The following is a 22578-nucleotide window of genomic DNA, read 5'->3' as shown; positions in this document are numbered from 1 at the left end:
CGAGTGGAAAAAAAGTTGATGCATGAGGCATGCGCGTGGCCCCAATGTGGCGGGTCCACGGCGAACGCCTTTCAAAACATCAAATTGGCATCATTTTTATTATTAGAAAACATCATTTCATTATTAAGTATGCTTTTAATAACATCGTCTAATATTATAATGGAATCGTAGGTGGCTAGATTTGAAATTTGAAAAATTACCGGATACGAATACAAAACCGTGATAAGGAACTTAAAGTTGGTGGTGTGGAATGTCAAAGATATAACTGGAAAAATTTATACAAGATTATTAGAAATTAATTAATCCATTAATACTAGAGATAACCTCTTCCTCTTACAAATAACAAGAACTTTGCTACAAATATTTAATAATTCAATTGTGTTTTCATCATTTCAGAGTGGTATTAGGTACTATTGCTCACCAGTGTGTCCTAGCGATCGTTCTACTCATTCTACTTCAATTTTTCATAAACATAAACATGTTTTTGCCCATCATAAAAAAAACAAATAGGTAGGTACTTATATCGCAGCTTGGAAATGTTCATTTTATACTGTATACACTTACCTTAACAAAGTTATGCTTAATTTACTACAGAAATAAAGAAAATACAAAAAGAATCACTGCTGGAATATTTGATAGCACTTCATTATCAGTATCCCTTTCACCAATGTATTCACTCTATACAGGGTCGCTAAAAAGTATGGATACAACTAAATATTTTCAGAACGGTTTATCAGCGCTCGTTGAAATTTGGCACATAGTTAGAAGTGTTTAAATTCTATAATCTGAGATTTTTTTCAATTTTCTAGCGTCATTTATTTTAAAGATACAATAAGCATAACTTGATTTTTTTAAATGGCAAGGGGGGGCAAATTTAATACATATTTTTGAAATGAGTATTTTTTGTGAATTCAGTGATGTAGTAGGTAACACATGCCCACCTTTTTTTATTATTATTTAATTATGATTTTGATCGATTCTTTGCAAAATTTTGTTCAGCGTATTCATTATTACCAGGAAGTAAATCCGAAATCATTTTGAACATCTTTTTTAGCGTAAAAATTATGAATTTTGCGTTTAAACTTATTTTTTTGATTGAAATGTACCTATTCTGTTTTCTGTTTCAGTAAAATGCCTAATTTTTATACTTATTATTAACTTGTATGTATTTTTTGGTCAAAATACAGGCGGCAAAGAACTCACGATAAATAAAGACAACATTTTTAAGGCTAACTAAATTTTACAATTTTCAAATTTTATTAATTCGATAAAGTTTTGTAAAAATAAGATATGGATGTCTTACATCAATGAATTCATAAAAAAATACTTTTGACAAAAATTTAAAATTTGACCCCTTGCCATTGTTCTACAAGTAAAGAAGAGGTGGGAACAAGAGGGACCGTGACTAGAAGATCGATCATAATTTTTTTAATTGCTATCAATGTCATCTTTAACCTAATCCCAAAATTACCCGTTCACACTGCTAAAATTTTGCAAAATCGTTGTTACGCGATTTTGAATGTGTACGCGAAAGTTTTGAAAGCAAGTGTACTTCATACTTCATGTATTTCAACATGGTAACAGTTTTTACTTTTAGCTTTTAGCTGGATACAAGGACAGTATGAAATTAATGCTACCTGCTTCAAATTTTGAAGTTTAATTATACAGTGTGAACATACAATTTGGGACAAAATTCATAACAGCTTTGTGTGATGTTTTTAAGATAATCGCTTACAATCGATTAGGTACAGTTGCGGCCAAATAAAAGCAACCACTAAATTGACATTTTATGTCATCTTTATAAATTTTGGTAATTCAGGTTTTTAAAATGAAAGTTTCTCTGGTAACCAGATACCCATACCTGTGGCACAACATAACAGTGACGAATGATGTCAATTTGAAAAATAGTTTTTTTATATTATCTCCTAGGAGATGATTTTTCAGGTGATTTAATATTTAATTCCGATTTACAATAGAAAAAATTGCTGCCCAGTTTTATTTGGCCGCAACTGTACAATTTTTTTGAGAAAATGACAAATTTTACGTTAAAAATTTAATTTAATTTTTAATGTAAAAGTCTTGAATTTTTTGCATGCTGCGCTTAATAATGTCAGGGCTGATTTCTTTGTTCTTTCATTCAATTGTTTGGTCTATTAAAATAAACCTCCGATTTTAAATAACCCCACAGATTTTTTTTTATAATTTTACATTTGACTGTTGACATCTGACGGCTTTAACAACTCGGCATAGTTCGACACAATAAAATTATAATCCATTCAATTGAGACATAAAAATGCCTCCACCTTGCAAATGGTACAGTTTGTAATGATTTGAATACATTACTTTTTCCGCCAAATATTTGAACCTGCGCAAAACGGTAACAAATGTGGTCGTGATCGTCATCGAATCGGAGGAGCCCTACGTTGTGATTTTCTTTTGGCGGAAAAAGGTTCGGAATGCAAACGGTGAGGGTTCCAGTTGGAAGAGTGCCGCAAATAAAACACACATGTGAGGGACGCAAAATACCTTTTATTAAAAATGTCTGTAATAACTTTGATGAAAAAGAAATTGGAACGAATACAAAGGACAGAAATTAAGTTTAACGAAGTACAAGAAATTAACAAGTTGAGTACATCACAAAGATAAACGACAAGATGAAGGCAACAATATTTAAATAACAGAAAAACGGGCACATGACAGACAAAATGACAGTTTAAAGCTTGCAAAACAAGTAAACAAATTATAAGGCAGTTATTACAGACAGGGACGGATGAAAAACCCTCTTCAAAAACCGTATCCCAGGTATTACTCATATTTTACAATTCGATTAATGACAAAAACAATGTTTAACGCGGAACTACGCGGTCAAGGTACGCCGACGGGAGCTTAGAGCTGGAGGTAACAAACTTTCGGCCGCGAGGGGACTCAGAAGAATAATCTGAATCATCTTGAAATCAAGCGACGTTTATAGATATTCGGGGTATTAATGAACGTCGGACTATTTCACCGACCCAGCAAGAGTGACAGAGCGTTTCGGGGTCGTACGAGTAGCATTCCTAGACCGCAGCCGCAAAGACCTAGGTCCGCCGTCCCCAACCAACCGTTTCCGGACAAAACCCCAAAGTCCCTATAACCGTCGACGGAAGCTTCACGAAAACATCCCGACGCCGCTCCCGCAAAGACTAAGGTCCGTCCCCGCTAACGGCTCTAAATAACCGTAGCTTCCACAGAAATTTACTAAACAACCCCACGACTTCCTGATTGTCACCTAGCTTCCACAGGGCGCACTTACAACATTTTACTTTAACTTTTCCGAAATCTAGCAACAGCACGAAGGAATAACCAGCGTTTAATTCTATCGAACAAAGCGTAACATTAAACGATGAGAAAATCCAGCAAAACAAAGCGCAACATGAAACAATGATAAAATAAGCAAAACAAAACGCAACATTAAACAAGGATAACATAAGCAAAACAAAACGCAACATTAAACAATGAGGAAATAAAGAGAGAACAAAACGCGAAGTTAAATAACGATAAAAATAAAAGCGCTTTAAAAGGGAATACAATACTCGCTGGCAATACTAAACAAAAAATATGGCGGGTCGAGTGCCGTTAGAAAATGTTAGTGAAAGAAAAACAAAATGTACACACGCGGTCCGGACGACGGCTACTAATCTTCGAAATTAACAGATTGTCAAAAATGGACCTCCCGGGAGAAATTTAGTGATAACGCTTAAAATTAACAAATGGACGCCTCTTAAAGAAACAGCATGCAACAAAATGAAATCTACAACATACCCTTACCACGTGGTCCTGGTCCCAAAACAAAACACAAAAAAAAAGGCAACGAAAGTGGGATAAATTACCCAGGTGAATTAAAAACGTTGAATTCTTCACGGGGACACAAAATATCTACTCGGAACGGTAGTGTAATCGGTTCAGATGTAACTTACAGATTTTTGGAATATTGGATCGCTCTTCGCAAGGTCTGTTCGTTTCGAAAAACCAAACAAAAGTGACCTACCCCTTTTAACCGCCCGCGCGAGAGAGCTTCAACCCCCCGCTATATTTCCGCTCGCAGTTCCTAGTCTAGCCGCTAGTACCTTCACATTTGGCACGCTGTTGTAGCGGTACCGGAAATTTAAATTTAAATTTTAAACTGGGTCACTACAAGTTGGTTGAAAAAAAAAACGGGAAACAAAAATTTTCATAATGATTGATTTTGTCCATTTGTCAATTAATTGTCTATTTGACAATACCTAAGAATCATTTTAAAAAATGTCATTGAATTTTGATGTTGATTCTAACCTATCTCCCGTAAGAAGGTTTCACACTATGAAAAAATTGTAAAAATGTGTCAATTTTATTCTGACAATTCCCGTTTTTTTGGAAACCAACTGTACAGAAAAGTTTATACTTGCCAGCTATCTTGTATTAGGCATATTGCTGAGTTTGTGACTTTGGGGTTTTTGCGATTATTTCATTATTCGTGCGAGAGGGCGCGTTTTTTTTAACGTGGGGTCCCCAGTAGGCATAGTCCACGATGCAGTAGAAATTTACTGTTTTTGTCTTTTCAATCTCTTTGTGAACATAGACGGACCCGGTTGATCTGAATCGATAGGGTAAAGATGAGCTGAATTCGTCAGAGTTTATGAATTCCTCTTGAGAATTTTCCTCTTGTTCTTCAGGGTCATCATCACGATCATTTGGCATTTGTTAGGATGGAAATTCATTGATTTCAAGTATTTCGTCTTCATCTTCAGAGTCAGGGAGTATTTCTAGAATGTTGCTACACGAAACTATTACAATTGGCATTTTAATTTAAGCCCACCTTCCTACAACCGCATGAAAGTGAGTCTTTGTGAAACAAAAGTAGTGTCACAAAATCACAAAGGAACTTTTTGTAAAACTGTTTTCGGTTTTTTTTTAATGTGTATTACGTTGGTATTGTTGTAATAGCACGCTGCTCGGCGTCCGGCATCTCTAGCGAGCTCCTGTTAACAATTAAAACATTTGAAATTTGACATAAATTTCATAGAAATGCCACCATAAATCATGCCCCACAAAAGTCCCTAGATTATTTCATAATTAGATTTTTGAGTTTTTATGAAATTAATGCCATCAAAGTAGAAAAAATAGTATTTTACACTCGTTTTATAAGACGCACTGTGACACTCGTTCTGTTGGAGCACTCTTCACTGCGTTCGTCGTGCCCCAACACAATCAAGCGTCTTATAAAACTCGTATACTTTGAGGATTTTATTTCGCTGAACATCAACACTATTAACCCTATGTTCAATTTAAAAAAAAAAAACATGTCAATGCATACAAGCAATTACAACGTATCCAAGCATAAAGATTTTACAATCGTTTGGCATATGCTTGGAATAAGAGGGTAGCCACTTTGAACGTTTGTTAAAATTATTTCATTAAAAGTTTCTGTTTGAACGTGTTATTTGGATGTAATAAAACTAAAATTTCAGTTCCGTCAAAATATTAAAATAAAAGTTGCAAGTTTGGTTGCCTATCTAGTGACAATGTTTGTGCCGTCACAATGCATTGACGCGGATATTCAAAAACTGAACATAGAAACCCATGTTCAGCGAAATAAAATCCTCACTGTATATTGTAGTACTTACGTACTTAATACCGCAAGAGTTTTGAATGTATCGATTAATTTACGATAACTTGTCATATTTGACAAGCGTTAAAAACTCGACAGCCCTGAAGTGTTTTTATTGTCAAATTTCCGCGATCGAAGCACGAAGCAAGTTTGAATAAATTAACCTTTAATTCTTCACACCTCGAGTGCCATTTGATTAGATTATTTTATACAAACATACAATTTCATTTAATCATCTACTTGTTGTCTAAGGGCCGGTTGCACCAACGTGAGTTAAATTTAACTACAGATTAAAATATACGAAAACATTGTTATAAGAATAGGTAGGTAACTAAAGTAACGAAGCATTTTAATCCACAGTTAACTTTAACTGGCGTTGGTGCAACCGGCCCTAAGGTTATTTGAACGCAATTGTAATGTTATTAAAATGCGATTGGTCGAGCAGTAGGGGTTTTATCGAAATTTTATCACTGTAAACCCATTTAGGTTCCTGGTCGATTTGCCTCCAGCCAAAATAATTGACCGTACAACGTACAACGAAAACTTGTTGGCTGAAAATTTGACGAGAAATACTGTCGCGAAACTGAAGGTGGAGCGAATTTTCAGTTAGCAGTTTTAATGTTTTATGAAATTCTTTATCTGACAAATTTCTGCAAGGTTAACAACACAGAGTTGCTAAAGTGGAAAATTATCTACAGGGTGACTGACGAAAAACCTTTGACGCTGTATCTTACTTATTCTTTATCCGATTTGAATAAATGACACATCAAATGAAATAGTTCGAAAAACACTTCATTATTATCCTATTCGATATTTTTTTCGACATCTATTTTTTGACAGACGATAGCCAACTTTTTTTTTTTTCAAATTACACTCTATATATTTTTTATTCGTTCTTATAAAAAATCTTCTTCTGAATATTCTTATATTAAAAGAAAAAACAAAAAATGTATTTTAAATGAAAAAAATTGAAAATCAAAAATCAAGTAATCAAATTTGTAAACAATACAAAATCTATTCTAGTTGCTCAAAATTTCCTCAATGCTGTTGCAGACACTATCGATACCTTCTAGAAATGCCCAACTTTGCATTCAGTAAAAAATTTCGGGGTTTTTCCTGACATACTCGCACTATCTTTTTTCTTAACTCTTTTTGGGTACCTGGTGGGGTCAAATAAACATTGTCTCGAAAGTTTTGAATGAATATAAAGAAATCCAATAGATTCAAATCTCCAAAAATGTCACACCACAGGTTAACACTAAATCGTCTTGGAAATTTTCTTCCACAGCAACATTATATTATCAAACTGTTTCGACAAATGAATACTCAGAGCTTACTTAGACATTTGGAGCATTTAGAACAAACTTCTCTCTTGGTTATTTTGGTCACTTGATTTTTAAATTTTGTACATTTACTCTTTAATTTCTTGACTTTTGTTTCATGAATGCCTCTACGCATGAATGGGTATAGTTTTTTGCATTTTTATATTCAGAAGACAAATCTCTACAATACTCAATAAAAAAAATGTACAGTGCTATTTGAAAAAAAGAAGCTGATGTTCATCTGTCAAAAACTGGACGAAATATATTTTTTTTATTTGGTTGGTATTGAAGTGTTTTCAAAATTATTTCATTTGATGTGTCATTTATTCAAATCGATTAAAAAATAAGCAAGATACAGCATCAAAGGTTTTTCGTCAGTCACCCTGTATGTACTCGATTGTATAGGGACATTTGCATATGGTTTTAGGCAAAAATTATATTCTGCCAATAACTGTTTATAGACAATGTAGTTGCAAAAAATTATGATTGTAGGTATATATCTAACTTGTGTACAAAGCAGTCGCTGCACTCGTATGTTTATGTTTAGACATCCCACTGGTAAAAAAAGTTGTACTTTATACACGTTGCAGAAATTAACAGTAGGTAGTAATTTTTTATTAAATAAATTACTGTTTTCAATTTGTTTTTATGTTGTGTCGAAGTAAATATTTTAGTGTAGAATTTTGTGTATGGTTTTTTCAAGGTTTTCTCTAATTAAAGAAACTGCATTTTGAATTAGTTTACTTTTAAAAATAATTATTTCTGGTTAAACTTAATTTTTACTGAAAGAGTTTTGTAGTTTTAAATCGTTAATCATTGTCACTTTACATCACTGTGTTAAACAAAAAATAGCTATAATTTTAAATATCAATTTTGTCTTCATTTTATAATCTTGGAAACTGCTACTCTCGTGTCAAAAATGGATTACTCCCTAGGATTTAGGGATATTCGTTACTAGGTTGCCATAAATTTGGTTAGGTTGGAGGCTATGTGGTTTCTGGTGACAAACAAAAGATATCCCAAAAATGTAAGACAGCAAATTAATTGTAACAGTTGCAAATGACTAATTTCTCGCTAAGTGATAGATGATTTTTCGTTTCACAATCAATTTTGATTACTGGCGGCATATTTATTTGGATTTAATCTCTCAATTCAAAGTAACCAACCTTAGGCATTCAAAATAACTTTTGAAAATTCTAGTTACACACAACATGAAAAACGTTATTTCCCTAAAAGTTCGAATTCTAGGGAGTAATCCATTTTTGACACGAGAGTAAAACGATTAAAAAATGCACTTTGCTCATTGACATAGAGCAACAAATGACAAGAAAGAATTTAAATACAAGAAGTAGTTATTAAACAAGTTTTAATCCCAATGACCCTTACAAAAAATCACAAAAGAATTAAACTCTTACATTTCGGGAACAATCATATACTGACTTCAAAGTAAAATTAAAATCTTCGACTGATGTATTATTATTAAATCTTTAAGTCCACCAAGGGAGTTATTTAATATATAATTTTCACTTTACTCTTTGTTCTTAGTGTCCTAATAGAAACTGAAATTTATTATTAATAGCAAAAAAACTGTTTGATAAAATTTTAAATCTGATATTCGAGTATCAATATTTTTATTTAAATTTTTTTCAAGACGTAAAAAGTATTTTTTAACAATTAAAATTTCTTAAAAAATCAATTTCTCAAACTCATTTTTGTCAAGGAAAAACTCACTGATTTTTAAACCTTCTCCATGTGTAATTGAGCATGATATGTAATAATATTAACTTTGTTAACAAATCACTTTTCAGTTAGGTACACAGGAAATGAAGAGTAACACACCAATTATCTAGGATACAGGCAATAATACAAATTATAGGACTAAAGCGGAAAAAGCATGTACGAGTATGTATTCACATGGCCGGAATTTTTTTGAATAGTTAACTTGTGAAACGACAGTTTTAAAATTTCCTACATTTATATGTTAAAGTATTAGATTTTAAGTAATTTTCTTATAATTTAATAAGTACATATACCTACATAGTTTGTCCAGCGAGAGAGATTGGTTGACATAAAAATCACTAAATTCTACGTAGAGAGTAAAGTTGACTCAAGTTGCAAAAAACCACTTTACATTTGCAACAGCACTTTTATGGCATTATTAATTTGAAATTACTTTAAAACTGTACTTATATGGAAAATACTCAATCCAAACTATGATTTTCTGGTCCCTTTGTGCCTTTATTTGGTTCAAAAATATTGAAAAATGCTGGCAAATGACAAGTGGTTTTTTGCAACTTGAGTCAATTATAGGTTGTAGGTACCACGTAGCGCACATAAAATTTGAAATATATAGTACTCCCAGAACGTTTTATGAATATAACGAGGGGATTAGTATTTGACACCTCCTAGTGAGAAGAGGAGCATTTCGTCCAAGGAGACTACATGGTACCGTCTGCCCTCTTTCTAAATCCAGAGATCTGTTTATTTACGGCCATTTCATAATTCTTTGTTAGAAGCTGTTTAACTTCATAACGATATTGCCTATCATAAAACGTTAGAGTTCTGGGAGTACCTACTATACATAGGTATCCTTCAAGCAGTAGCATTTTTGCCCTAAAATTATGCTCTAATTAGGCAGAATATAGCCTAAGGGAGTCCGTTTCGGCTCAGGGACGCGAGGGTCGCGGGTTCGATTCCGACCCAGGGCGAAAAAAAAAAAAGGCTATATTCTATCTCGTGATTTGGAAGTCACGTTAAGCCATTGGTCCCGGTCTATTGAGTTGGTCATCACGCCCCTCATAGATTTGTAAACCAGTCCTAGACTGTGTAACAACATTTTTTTTTTTTTTTTATTATTTCGACAAGTTGACCAACAGGATGTCTCAATTATAGGCCAACCAAGTAAAAGAGAAAGCAAAAAAAAAGAAACAAAACGATGAAACTACCAAACAGACAATAAGAATCAACAGAACTATTCCAACCCATACCAAGCAACTAGCATCCATTGCAGGTGTCTAATGAGAGGGTTGAAATAGCACCTCTTAATAGCATCGATGCCACAATGAAATATGTCAACTATACTAATTAATGTATTCTAAATTCTAGTGCATTTTGTAGTGTTGGGTTACAACCCTATAATTTAAAACTTCCCAATCTCTTGCTGGACGAAGTTTAACTGCAGTTCAAATACTGAAATGCGATTAACGGATTAACAATATAGTTATTATTGTTGTCGGTGGGCTGGGTACCTAGTTTTCAATTTCTTCTTTATTAATATAAAAAACCAACTTTCCAACTTTTCTTTCGAAAATTGCAGACGATACTCCCATAGTTATTTTTATAAGCTACAAAATGGTTAAAAATTTTATATAAAAACATATTTTAAATTATAAAATCAGTTTTTAATCAATTATTTAAAAAAATAGGCCCTTTTTTAAAAATCGACCACAGTATCCCCATGCAGTGAGAGACAATAAGTATGTATTACCTACTCGTTACAGTATCTAGCCTTCTTTTAGATTTTAAATTTTAGCATGGCATCTAGAAAAGTTCCTCAACACTCTTATTTTTCAGTTGAAGCGATAGGTATGGTTGGTTTTAGCGGAATATCACTCAACCAGATCAACACATTGCTTCTAAATAAAATAAATAAAAGTTAGATAAGTTCGCTCATCAGAAAATGTTCGGCAATACTTTTACGGAATATGTACCTTTACAACACAGATTAAATATAATTTTGGAATGATCTAATGTTTATAATATTTACTAAACATTCTTGTGTGGATGAGTTGCCATGATAGATATGCTAACCATCACGATGTAATGATGCAAACCTGTATGAAACTTTTTGAGTATGTATTTTCAACACGAAAAATTGAGTTTGTTCATCGTCCTGATGATGCCAACTTGGTTGGATGAAACGCGTCGACAAAATTCGACAAATTTTTGGTGTGGGAATTTTTTCAATTTTTCGTGTAAAATTGTCACCAAGTGATCCATTTGTGTTCTATGTATTTTCAATTAGGTAGGTACTAGTAAACGGACTTCAACATCAATCCTGTGTTGGACAGAAGGTTGAGAGAAAAAACTTTCCAATGATGATCAGAATGATCAGATGATCTCTTTTGCTGTTTGAAATTTCGAAGTGCGTACGGATTAACACTTCAATTTTATTTTAAAAACCTGTAAATTTTATAACATTTGGTCCTATTTTTGTCCAATGCCTGGTTGAAAAGTTACAAGGGGAGGGTGACTATTCACGTCCATATTGGGTAATAACAAAAAAATTTTATTGTATGTACATATTTGAAATTTAAAATTGTTATTATAATAATAACCAGCAAATATGCTCTAACTGTTTTATTGGTAGAATAAAGCAACAGTATTTTTTTATATAAAATTTATTTAAGAGAACATTATTTATTCACAAGGTAACAAGTCTATTAAAAGTAAAAATTGCTTGATAGTGGACAATAAAGTGATAATATTTTTGTCACGTAATATTTGTAGGTCTGGGTCTCAATATAAGTTTACCTGAATCATCACACGACATGTTAAAATCATTTAACACTTCCCTTGTTCGTGATGTGATAATGGAAGCTGCTATCACTCTTTTGTGCACACCGAGGAACAGAATTATTACTAAAAGAAAAAAAATACAGACAATTTTTAGCTTAAAATTTACAGCTTACGGAACATAATTGTGGAAACAATAAAGAAGGGGTGATTTGTTAGAGACTGTGACAGTGGAACTATGCGTGTTTCTGGGTCCATTAACCATTGACCCGCCCCTGTTGCTATGCATATCGAAACAACTATGAGGACAACTGAAAGTAAAACGTTTTTGATAAACACAAATGAAAAAACTGCAACTTACTTCTCCATCTTATCGTTGATGGATGCAAACAAGCTATGACTTCGGTAAGCCTCCTCTCGAAGGCTTTTAAATCTGAAATGATATCTATCTTATAGGTTACGATTATACTTTTCAGTGTAATTGGATATGTATACCTTCACATGCGGTCTGCTCTAATGACATATTTCAAAATATGGCACCTTTAGTCCTTTACAACAAAACAAACACTTTGTGTTTTGTTATAAACATGAATCTTTGAGTAAACCATTTAATTCGTCTAAAATAGAATTTGACATCTCATACAGGAAAAGGCATATTGAATTTTGACATTTTCTGCGAAAATGAACTGCGATAAATCTGTACAGAAAATTTTGCTGTTTTGCAGTTAGCGCCGCTAGAGGCCAGGACATACAACTAATTCAGTAATTCCATGGCCAACTGCGCTATATCTAGTGCAGTTTTAATTTTAAACAGCGGAAGAGCTTGCCAATTTATGAAATTTTTCTGTATAATATTTTTCAAAATTCGCGAAAGTTTTGCAAGATTTTTTGCCCCCCAGTTTTTACTAAAATAAACGAGTCGTTTTGTGTAAAACAGGTACAGGTTGCAGACACACTTGTCATTTGCAACAGCATTTTTTCAATATTTCTGAACCAAATAAAGGCACAAAGGGACCAGAAAATCATAGTTTGGATTGAATATTTTCCATATAAGTAGAGTTTTAAAGTAATTTCAAATGACTAATGCCATAAAAGTGCTGTTGCAAATGACAAGTGTGTCTTTGCAACCTCTACCCACTTTAATTATCTAAAATTTGCAACAGCACTTTTATGGCATTAGTCATTTGAAATTACTTTAAAACTGTATATACAGTCTATTTTTTAATCAAAGAACCACGACCTGTTGATTTAGGTTTGTAAATATAAAATTTTACTAAATTTAGGGAATTTAATGATATCAATTGGCTGTACCAGCCAACGTCTGTCATTTTTAATGTCCTTGAAAGAACGCAAACTCGCAGCTAAAATTTGAACGTGTTATTAAAAATGCCTCGCAAAGTATAGTATATTATATTATAAGTGATAGAAATGCATCATTATACGCGAGTGAGAATTTTGACCGACGAGTGCGCTTGCGCACGAGTGGGACACTTCTCACGAGTTTCATAATGGCATTTGGATCACGTGTGATATAGTTCTTCCAGAGCTGCAGCGGTTTTATGGCAGGGCAATAGTAATTATTACGCCTGTTGAGATGCCGATAAGCGACATAAACAGACCCCTGTCAATCATCATTTTCGTTCTATACCTGTCAGTTTACAGGATAGTACTTGGACGAATTTACGATTAGGGGTTGTACTTGCGGTTTAAACCTATTGTCGGTGTTGTTAACGTTTATACAATAGTACCCTGCCATAAAACCGCTGCAGCTCTGGGAGAACTATATACGACGTTTTATCTTACAGGTGCAACTATACAAAGAATGAGGTTTCATTCAATTAAAATATTCACCTATAAAAATATAATAGTATGCTTGTATGTATATGTATCAGTTTTCGCAGTTACCAATGATTGTCATAGTTATGAAATAAACAATGTCGTTGTTTTTTTCACAATTTGTAAAACGTTATTATCAAAATGGATGTTTTACCGGAAAATATCCAATTAGACGTGGAACTTGCCGTTTCCAGTTTGCTTCCGGTAAAGTCGAAACATAGGTATATACGAAAAAGAGTATAATCTGTTCGTAAAGTGGAAGGCAGATAATTGTTTGGCAGTTAACACGGAAGATATTTTATTGGCATATTTTGTTCAAAAGGTAAGTTATGTAGTACCTATCTACCTTATGTATTAATACATGTGGTATTTTATAAATACATAGTCACGAAAATACAAGTCGTCATCTCTTTGGGCGCAGTATTCAATGCTGAAAGCTGCGCTAAATGTGCATGAGAATGTGGACATAGGGAAGTACAACAAATTAACCGCCTTTTTGAAACAACAACATGTTGGTTACGAAGCAAAAAAATCATTGATTTTCTCAAGGGATGAAATCGACAAGTTCCTTCTTAACGCGCCCGATGACACGTTTTTATTAATCAAAGTACGTATACATTTGACGTATGTCAACGAGGTATTAAATTTTGGCATAATTTGTTTAGCTTGTGGCTGTTGTCGCAATTGCTGGTGGCTGTAGATGCGATGAATTAGTAAAAATGTGTATCACTGACATAGAAGACAAAGGCGATCTCCTCCTGATCCATATTCCTTTCACAAAGACCCATAAGAAAAGGTCTTTCACAATGTTGTCTACTAGATTTGGAATTAATCCTATTAATTTATATCGCAAATATATTAATTTGCGCCCAAAGAAATTGAGTACAATGAGACTATTTCTTTGTTATCGAAGTGGAAAATGTACGGTGCAACCCGTTGGCATTAACAGTTTCGGAAAGATGCCAGAATTGATAGCAACATTTTTGAAGTTAGAGAACTCCAAAATGTATACCGGACACGCATTTCGCAGATCGGCTGCTACTTTGTTGTCTGACTGTGGTGCCGATGTGAGAACTCTGAAGCGTTTCGGTGGCTGGAAGAGTGACACTGTCGTTGAGGGATATGTAGAGGATTCTCTACAAAATAAAATTGGTATTGCGAAAAAAATTCTTGGAAATGAGAGTAGCAGTTTTACAAGTATAGTAAACCATGAAATCACGATTGTGGACCAGAACAAGGAAGCAGGTTTCAATGCTGATAAAGAAATCTACTTCAACAACACGAACTGTACTATTAATGTTACCATTAATAAGAATTAGAGATTTTGTAATTGTTTAAAGTGTTCACCTAGTTTATAAAAATTTTGAATAAATAATATTCTGTAACAAAATAGTATTTTCAATACAAAATCACAAATTTTAATTAAAACCGACAGCTGTCAAATTTACTCACTTGTGAGTACTTTATCTCACTTGTGAATAATATTTGATTTCTATCACCGAAAACAATGGTCTAAGGTAGCTCAAAAACTCAACCTGTAAGATAAAGACATTTATTAAACTCTCAAATTAGTTGTTATTCGTTGTTATTAACTTTATTCACATGCTGCGCTACTAATATCTCTAATAACCTCAATTTTTATATGATGAGATTTTTCACCCTCTGTCAAAAGTGTACAATGTTGTCACCTCTATTTTGTGTGTAAATTGCGGTGTTGTGGTTCTTTGATTAAAAAATAAACTATACTTATACTCTATTCTTTATCTTGGTGAATGGTCTTAGGGAAATTTCCAGCCGTCAAGTTGAATTTAGGGATTTTTGAAAGTTCCCATGGAAAAGTGCGTTGGTAGTTGTTAAAAAATATTCAGATATTACAATAATGTACTTACAGAGACGCCGCAAAGTCTTTCTATTTATTATTTTTCAAGTTAAATTGTTCATGATTGTCATGATTCACATGCACCGACACATAACCTCAAACGTGTCATCTTCACATCGCATCGTTCTAAAAAATTTTAATAACTTACTTGGGAGACCGGTCACACACTTTCCGGTCAAATTAGGTCCGGTTTATGGTTTAAGAATCCGGTTAATTTTTCAAACCCAAACTTCTTTGCAATATTACCCGACACGGGCATAATTTTCGGTCGGATTGACCGACGACGGACGCCGATGATTTTCAGACCGGGAACGGTTAAATTTAAGAATCGATGTGTAGTGTACGGCTTATATATTTACATTTCGCGACATAAGATCGCGAGATTTGGACATGAATGCTTGACGAAGATTCTGAATCTGAATGGCAGCGATGACAGGTAATATTTGATTTACACCACACAAAAATTTGGTGGAAAAAGTAAAACTTACAAAGCTACCCTTGGCTTGCTTGATCGCATTGACCACTCACTAAGATAAAGAATGGAGTATATATGGAAAATATTCAACCCAAACTATGATTTTCTGATCCCTTTGTGCCTTTATTTGGTTCAAAAATATGAAAAAAAAGCTGTGCAAATGACAAGTGGTTTTTTGTAACTTGAGTCAACTATAGTCTCTAGTTTTTTGTAACATTGTAACCATGAGTATTTAAATTTAATTATTTAATTTTTTCTATAACAATGTAACATTTTTGACAAGGCTCTGTTTCTATCACAACAGAAAATTTTCACCCTTACCCATAAAGTTGACTCAATTTGCCTAAAACCACTTTGCTTTGCAACAGCACTTTTATGGCATAGTCATTTGAAATTACTTTAAAACTGTACTTATATGGAAAATATTCAATCCTAACTATGATTTTCTGGTCTCTTTGTGCCTTTATTTGGTTCAAAAACATTGAAAAAATGCTGTTGCAAAAGACAAGTGGTTTTTTGCAACTTGAGTCAACTTTAGACGGGTATACACTTTGATGGTTAATTTATTCCAGATTTTAAATCAATTTGCAATGTTTTTTGGTAAAAATGTTGTAGAGAAAAGTTTCATAAATTGGCGAATTCGTTCACTGGTTTGAATTAACACACGTATTTCAGATACACCCTGTATATTATATTCAGCATTGTTTGCGAGGGAAATAACATATTAGATCTACAGGATCATTATAAAGGATTGTCCCATCGCAGGTGGCGTTGAAAACCCACACAAATTTTGGATGTGCCGGCAGCCTCGCAACGTTAAACAAACTAGTAGACAGATGTCCACAATCGTCAGGAGCGCCATCTGTCGGCAATACTACTCTCACTCATGTTATGAGGCTTGCGGCACATTTAACTACATCATCAACGCCTACTGCGATGGGACAATAATTTATAATGACCTGTAGAAAGGTACCCTCTAAATAGAATGTCATTATCAAAGTTACGTAAATGTAGGGAAAACTTCCCTATCGTTTTTTTTTTCTATCACCTTCCTTATGAAGATCTCATGATCTGCTACTACACTGCTCCCAGAAATGAACGCATCACTAACATTTTCTGTAATAATCGAAACGTTTACACAAATATTTCCAAACATGGATGCTATGATTTGTTAAAATAGTACGTGCAAAAACTAAAATACTCGTAGATAGCTTGTCTTTGCTTACTTATTGTTAAAAAAAGCCATACTAAAAGATAAGGTGTTAACACGTACAGTAAACGGTTGTCCTTTTTGATCGAACTGTATCGTAATTTGTATTGTCTTGCTAGCGATTTGTAAAAAATCACAAGTTTTGGTCATAATGAACCAAGTTTTTCGCAATTTAAGCCGTGATGAGTGCGTTAGCGGGCGAAGGATATTTCCATCCTGCGCTGGTGTAAAGGTTTGAGGTTTCGCAATCTACCATTTCTCGGGTAATGCTACGTTACAGGGAGACTGGAGACCATGTTAGGCGTCCTGGACAAGGAAGACATCGGGCCACAACACCAGCACAGGACAGATATCTGAGATTGCTCGCTGTCAGGGAACGCTTCACCAATACCCTACTTCTGCAAATGCAGCTAGTCCGAGGAACTAACGTTTGAATTGGCCTCGAAACCATTCGCCAATGTCTTCTAGAAGACAACTTGCACATTCGACGCCCTGCTACTGGACTCTTATTAACAGTAGCTCATTGGCAAGCACGTCTGCAATTTGCCGAAAACTATGCCAGATGGAATGATAAAAATGAATGGGCACGAGTACTGTTCTCAGATGAGTGATGACTCCAGATTTTGCTTGGAGTCATCTGACAGACGTGTAAGAGTAATTCGACGATTAAACGAACGCTATGCCCAATGCAACATTCTTGGAAGGCAGCCTTACGGAGGTGGCTCGGTTATGGTTTGGGATGGGTTTGGGATGTATGTTCTACGGCTTGTACCGATTTGCATGTTTTTCCCAGAGGGACAATGAATAGCACAGTTTATGTAACAGATATCCTGGAACAATATGTGGTACCATTTACCCCATTTATCGGGGATAATATCATCTTCAAACATGATTATGCAAGAGCGCACACTATTTTCTCATTTTCCAAAGTGAAGCGTTAATTTCTGGGAGCAGTGTATTTCAATATTTAATATCTATTGCAAAAAAAAAACACCCGAATACCCGAATACGCTACAATGTTGAGAAGCATACAAAAAAGAACGGAACTTTTTAAATCACAAGCACAAATATTTAAATAAAACTACGTTTATAAAAGCTGTCCCAGAACTGCCTCCCCCGAGAAAAAAGGGAGTACATATTTGGGTAAATGTGAATTTTAAAGACAAAAAGTCCCATCTCAAGCGATAATCGAGAAAAGACATCCTAAACTTGACCAATCAGAGTTGAGGACTATCAAGGTAGAATCACCGCAATTTTGCGTTGTCGGGATTTCGAATTTTGTTGCAATCTGAGATTGGTGAATTTGAAAACTTTATAACTCGGAATAGTTATTTGTGTATCAAGGCCAAAAAGTCCATATTTTTCGTCCGAGTCTGGGTTTTCTAGTCGAGGCGCAGCCGAGACTTGAAAGCAGGCGAGGAGAAAAGGCACTTTTAGGCGACCGCACGAACTGCAAATCAAAAGACATCATTGGAAAAATTACAAATTTATTTTGTATCTAATTTTTTGAAATACATAGATACATTTATTAATACATATTAACAATTTTTTATAGTATTTTCTATCAGCTTACCAACAAAACGAGAAATTTACTACATATTTGCAATACAATTACTTATTTACATAATTTATGGTGACAGGGCAATTATTGCGATTATCATCTGCGATGTTCGGCGGCGTATTAGATATTAGACATCACTTTGGCTGTTGTATTAGATATCTCTTCATCACGCTGTTGCTATCGATTATATAAACATTCATTTTCTTATTATGCACCAAATAACCACCAGAAATAAACGATACAACACTTTTTTGGGCAAATAAAATACTTTGGTTAAAAGAATTACTTCTTGTCCGCATGGGGGTACGTAAAATTACCTTTTTCATTAAGGGTGTCTAAAAATAGTACGAGTATATTATGTCATTAAGAGTAGAAGTGTCTCTTTTTGTGCTAAGCCCAGAGATTGAAGACCGAAACGCAGTTGAGGTCGACAACTGGGCGAAGCACAAAAAAAGCTTCTACTCTGAATGATATACTGGGTGCCACGGAACAACTCAGTGGAGCAATGTCAATTCATGTTAGAAAATTAAAAAAAAAATTTTTATTAAAAAATTCTATACCTTTTAGATTTGAAGATATGGAGGCTCAAAAGATGCAGCTCTGATCTCTTTTAATTTAAATAGTAAAAAAGAAATTGTCTTTTTGTCTTTTACTAGCCAGTGGCATAATAATTCTGTGTGGTTGTGATCAGGTTTGTAATTATTTTCTTCATTATTTCCAGCATTTCCAAGAGGTGTCCGTTTTACCTCAAATAACGTATGGCAACATGGCTTTGATTTTTCTTTCGTATTTACATGGATAGAAGAAAAATGAAATATTTGCAGACTATTGGGATATGAGTACATAGAATGTTTTTAAATGTTTAGTGTAACAAATAGGTCCGTATCTTCGACAAAATTCTGTTCCGCGAATTTTGGGGCACCCAGTATACTATTTTATTTTCAAGCGGATCACAAAAACAAAATCGAACATGAACCCACTTTTTTGACAACAGGATTAGTGATTGTGATATCTCTTACATTTGTCAAATACATTTAAAACTACACGTACCTACGTATTATTACTGGTTGAGAATGAATAACATGAAGTTATATTTCATCCTATGGTCAAAGCTAAAAATAAAAAATATTTTTTCTTTACGTTCTATTTTCTGCTGCAAAGCTTTTAAAGATATTTTTAGAAATAAGTCGGTTGACATTTGATTAAAATGGTAATAAGGGTTCATATAAGTCTTGCGTTCTCTCAGGTCGTATAATATAGCTTACATTTGCTTGGATCTTTAAAACATCAAGTTACCCAAAACCGTAAATACCCTTGTATTTAGCTTAATATTTTTTTATTACTATACAGGGTGTTCTCGAAGTTGACGCGTTCCTTGTAACACGAGGTACTATACATTATTCTTAAGAATTGTAGCCTAAATCTTCTTAGTAAAATGTTTGTATTAACGGAGATAATTGATTGTATATTTTTATTGTTTTCTAAAATTTTAAGTCCGGTCCTGTCCATTTCTCCGCTGTACTAGATTAATAACTAACCTGGCCCAGAATGGTGTCTTTCCGGAAATCGCTTTGCAACACTCTCTGGACGCTGCAGATGCATTCTGATAACGTGATAACATTGCCCATGCATTTGCAACATATCTGTGAGCTCATTATTTTCCTAATAATAAAGCCATTTCGACTAATTAGATGACAACTCTGACAGTAGTTTTGATTAACGTCCATGCTCATTTGATTTTTTATTTGTCAATTCCAATTTCTAACAAATCAGCGCAAATTTGAGCAGGACCGGTTTCAAAAATTTCAAAAAAATTAACTTATTGTATCTGCATTGCCGTACGCATTTTACTAAGGTGATTTTGGCTAAAACTCTTTAGAACAACGCATACTATCACATGTTAAAAGGAACACCTCAACTTCGAAAACACCCTGTATACATATACACGGTGTCCCAGAACTCGCGCCCCAGAGAAAAAAGGAGAAATCTTCATAAAAGGACAAATAAATAATCCCAATGAAAAATTTTTCTATGTTGAACGGTATTCAAGAAAAGAACAGTTTAATTCGACCAATCAAAGCATTTTAAGCCATCCAGGTCTATTTCCCGTAATTGTTGCTAGGTTGCATATTTTATTACGTTTTCAATAAACTGACCGGCTATGAAACTTTTAAGAAACGTCAGTGTCAAAATTTCATTTAAATCACTTCAAATCGCTTTAGTACCGCCTTCGTGGTCAACCGTGCTCTTTCATCATGTATTCTGCAGCGGATTATGTGAAAATGTTGATAATTTACGGAGAATGTGGAAATGTTGATAATTTACGGAGAATGTGGAAATTAAGTAAATCCACATGCTCTATTTTCAAGAGCATTTCAGCAACGATTTTATATAAATTTGTGGGTTGGTCTATTAGGGAATTGTGTGGTATGTCTTCAATAGAAATTAGTTTACATGTCAGCTAACTTCCCTTTTTAGGTAGGATCTTTTGAATTTCCTGCACGGTAAGCTCGAGACATTCACCCAGAACTTTGAATTGAGAATTTTTGAATGCAGAACTTTCCAATTTGCTTGAAGACATTTCACATCTTTTTTGTGCTATCGGCTAGTTTCAACACGACGACACACTACCACACTTCAGTCGACAAGTTCGAGAAATTTTGGATCAACAGTATCCTCATCGATTGATAAGTTGTGGTGGTCCACGACACTGGCCTGTGCGGTCCTATTGCCTTATTGCTACAGGAGAACAATTCAGGAGTTGCGTTCAGGAAGCTTTTGCCACAATTACTCCTGAAATGGTTACGAATTCTAAGCTGAATCTTTTGCGACTGGTACGGTTATGCTTGCAAATGAATGGTGGCCACTTTGAGCACTTCCTCTGATTGTATTTATTTTTCGTTTCATAATCCCTTTTTTGGCTTGTGTTATACCTTTTCTTCCTGTTTTGTGCGATAAGCTCACGTGCATTAGAATAAACAAGATTGTTTTCAGAACCGCCATTTGTTGTTTTATTTAAAAAAATAAAACTACTACATAGATTCATGTGATCGATGGCGAATGTGACATCTTGAATGACATCTGCCTTAACCTAACATGTTGATGTTGACACTTTAGCGGACATGTCATTCTGACATTATTTAATTGTGACAATTTATAAACTTAGCAACCGATTTTATTCACATTAACACCTCAGAGTTCCCTTTCTGGAATTGGTGGATCTTAGATGTCTCACAACTCTCTTATGCAAGCCATTAATTGTTCTTCGTTTGCATTTTTAGAATCGAGATTGTCGTCGGCATTTGTCTGTTTTCTCTGGGGCGCGAGTTCTGGGACACCTGTATGTACAGGGTTATTCTAAATGAGTGTAGTCGAAGCAGGCCATGTCCATGTTATGACATTTTTCATTCATGTGAACTGTCAATTTTTGTCGCTGTCACTGTCATTTTTTAGGTGAAAAGTGCGGTGATGAGGATTTTATTTATTATTTTTAAATTAACGATTGAATCCAAAAATATTGAGTTGTTTTGCACCCCATTTAACTCCTGTGTGTGAACGGTGTGTACTCACTTATTCACATCATTTTGATGTTTTTTATGTGGAGCGGCAACCATAAATTTTACCTTCAGTTTTCACGCCTGCTTGGACTACAGTCATTTAGAATAACCCTGTATTATTTATTATTTTATTGTTCCTCCTGTAATTGCTTGATATAGTTTTAAAATAGCTAAGGCTACTTACAAAACCATTTGAGGTAAAAAACACATTAATCGTTTGCTAAATTAAAGATCAGGTCAATTTTGATACTGAGGGAACACATAACAGTGACAAATAAATTCGACTTCATCCTCCTGGCTACTTCGAACAGTGGTCGAGTAATATACAGGTGTCCTACCTAAGACTTTCGAGCCTCATATCTCGGTTATTTGCCAACGGATTTGTATGAAATTTAAAATGAAGATATTTTAGACGATTTAGGGCCGGTTTCACCAACATGAGTTAAATTTAAGTACAGATTAAAATATACGAAAACATTATTTTATCAATAGGTAATTAAAGTAACGAAGCAGTTTAACCTACAGTTAACTTTAACTGGTGCAACCGGCCCTAAGAGTAAAATCCCATTAATGCTATAACCCGAGTCTTAAAAACGT

General features: G+C 34.1%; 1 protein-coding gene and 1 long non-coding RNA gene across 3 annotated transcripts; one reads left to right on the top strand and one right to left on the bottom strand.

Annotated features, from left to right (window-relative positions):
• Positions 1-11330: 11330 nt before the first annotated feature.
• LOC138127383 (nuclear envelope phosphatase-regulatory subunit 1-like) lies at positions 11331-12158 on the bottom strand. Of its 2 annotated transcripts, none has more exons than XM_069043436.1 (4): positions 11959-12158; positions 11825-11908; positions 11640-11774; positions 11331-11589 (listed from the first exon to the last, which is right to left on the bottom strand). In XM_069043436.1, the coding sequence occupies exons 1-4, from the start codon at positions 11984-11986 to the stop codon at positions 11441-11443; spliced, it is 396 nt and encodes a 131-aa protein (XP_068899537.1). In that variant the 5' UTR covers positions 11987-12158; the 3' UTR covers positions 11331-11440. The 2 variants fall into 2 exon arrangements, with proteins under 2 accessions (XP_068899537.1, XP_068899543.1); XM_069043442.1 differs by having other exon boundaries at positions 11825-11896; positions 11959-12157.
• A 1354-nt stretch (positions 12159-13512) lies between these two features.
• LOC138122246 (uncharacterized) lies at positions 13513-14705 on the top strand. Its single transcript, XR_011156398.1, has 3 exons — positions 13513-13621; positions 13685-13906; positions 13965-14705. It is a non-coding gene; the product is annotated as an uncharacterized lncRNA (long non-coding RNA).
• The last annotated feature ends 7873 nt before the right edge of the window (positions 14706-22578 follow it).

This window comes from Tenebrio molitor, chromosome 1 (genome assembly GCF_963966145.1).
Source record: "Tenebrio molitor chromosome 1, icTenMoli1.1, whole genome shotgun sequence".
NCBI classification, from domain to species: domain Eukaryota; kingdom Metazoa; phylum Arthropoda; class Insecta; order Coleoptera; family Tenebrionidae; genus Tenebrio; species Tenebrio molitor.
The sequence above is the reverse complement of the archived record's forward strand: the minus strand, read 5'-3'. Positions and strand labels throughout refer to the sequence as shown.

What these genes read in the sequence shown, in the direction of transcription:
- LOC138127383 (XM_069043436.1), bottom strand. Translation starts at nt 11,986, where the DNA reads ATGTCATTAGAGCAGACCGCATGTGAAG. An exon ending in AGAGCAGACCGCATGTGAAG is followed by an intron (nt 11,909 to 11,958) that starts GTATACATATCC and finishes CCTATAAGATAG; the next exon opens with ATATCATTTCAGATTTAAAA. An exon ending in TGTTTCCACAATTATGTTCC is followed by an intron (nt 11,590 to 11,639) that starts GTAAGCTGTAAA and finishes TTTTTCTTTTAG; the next exon opens with TAATAATTCTGTTCCTCGGT.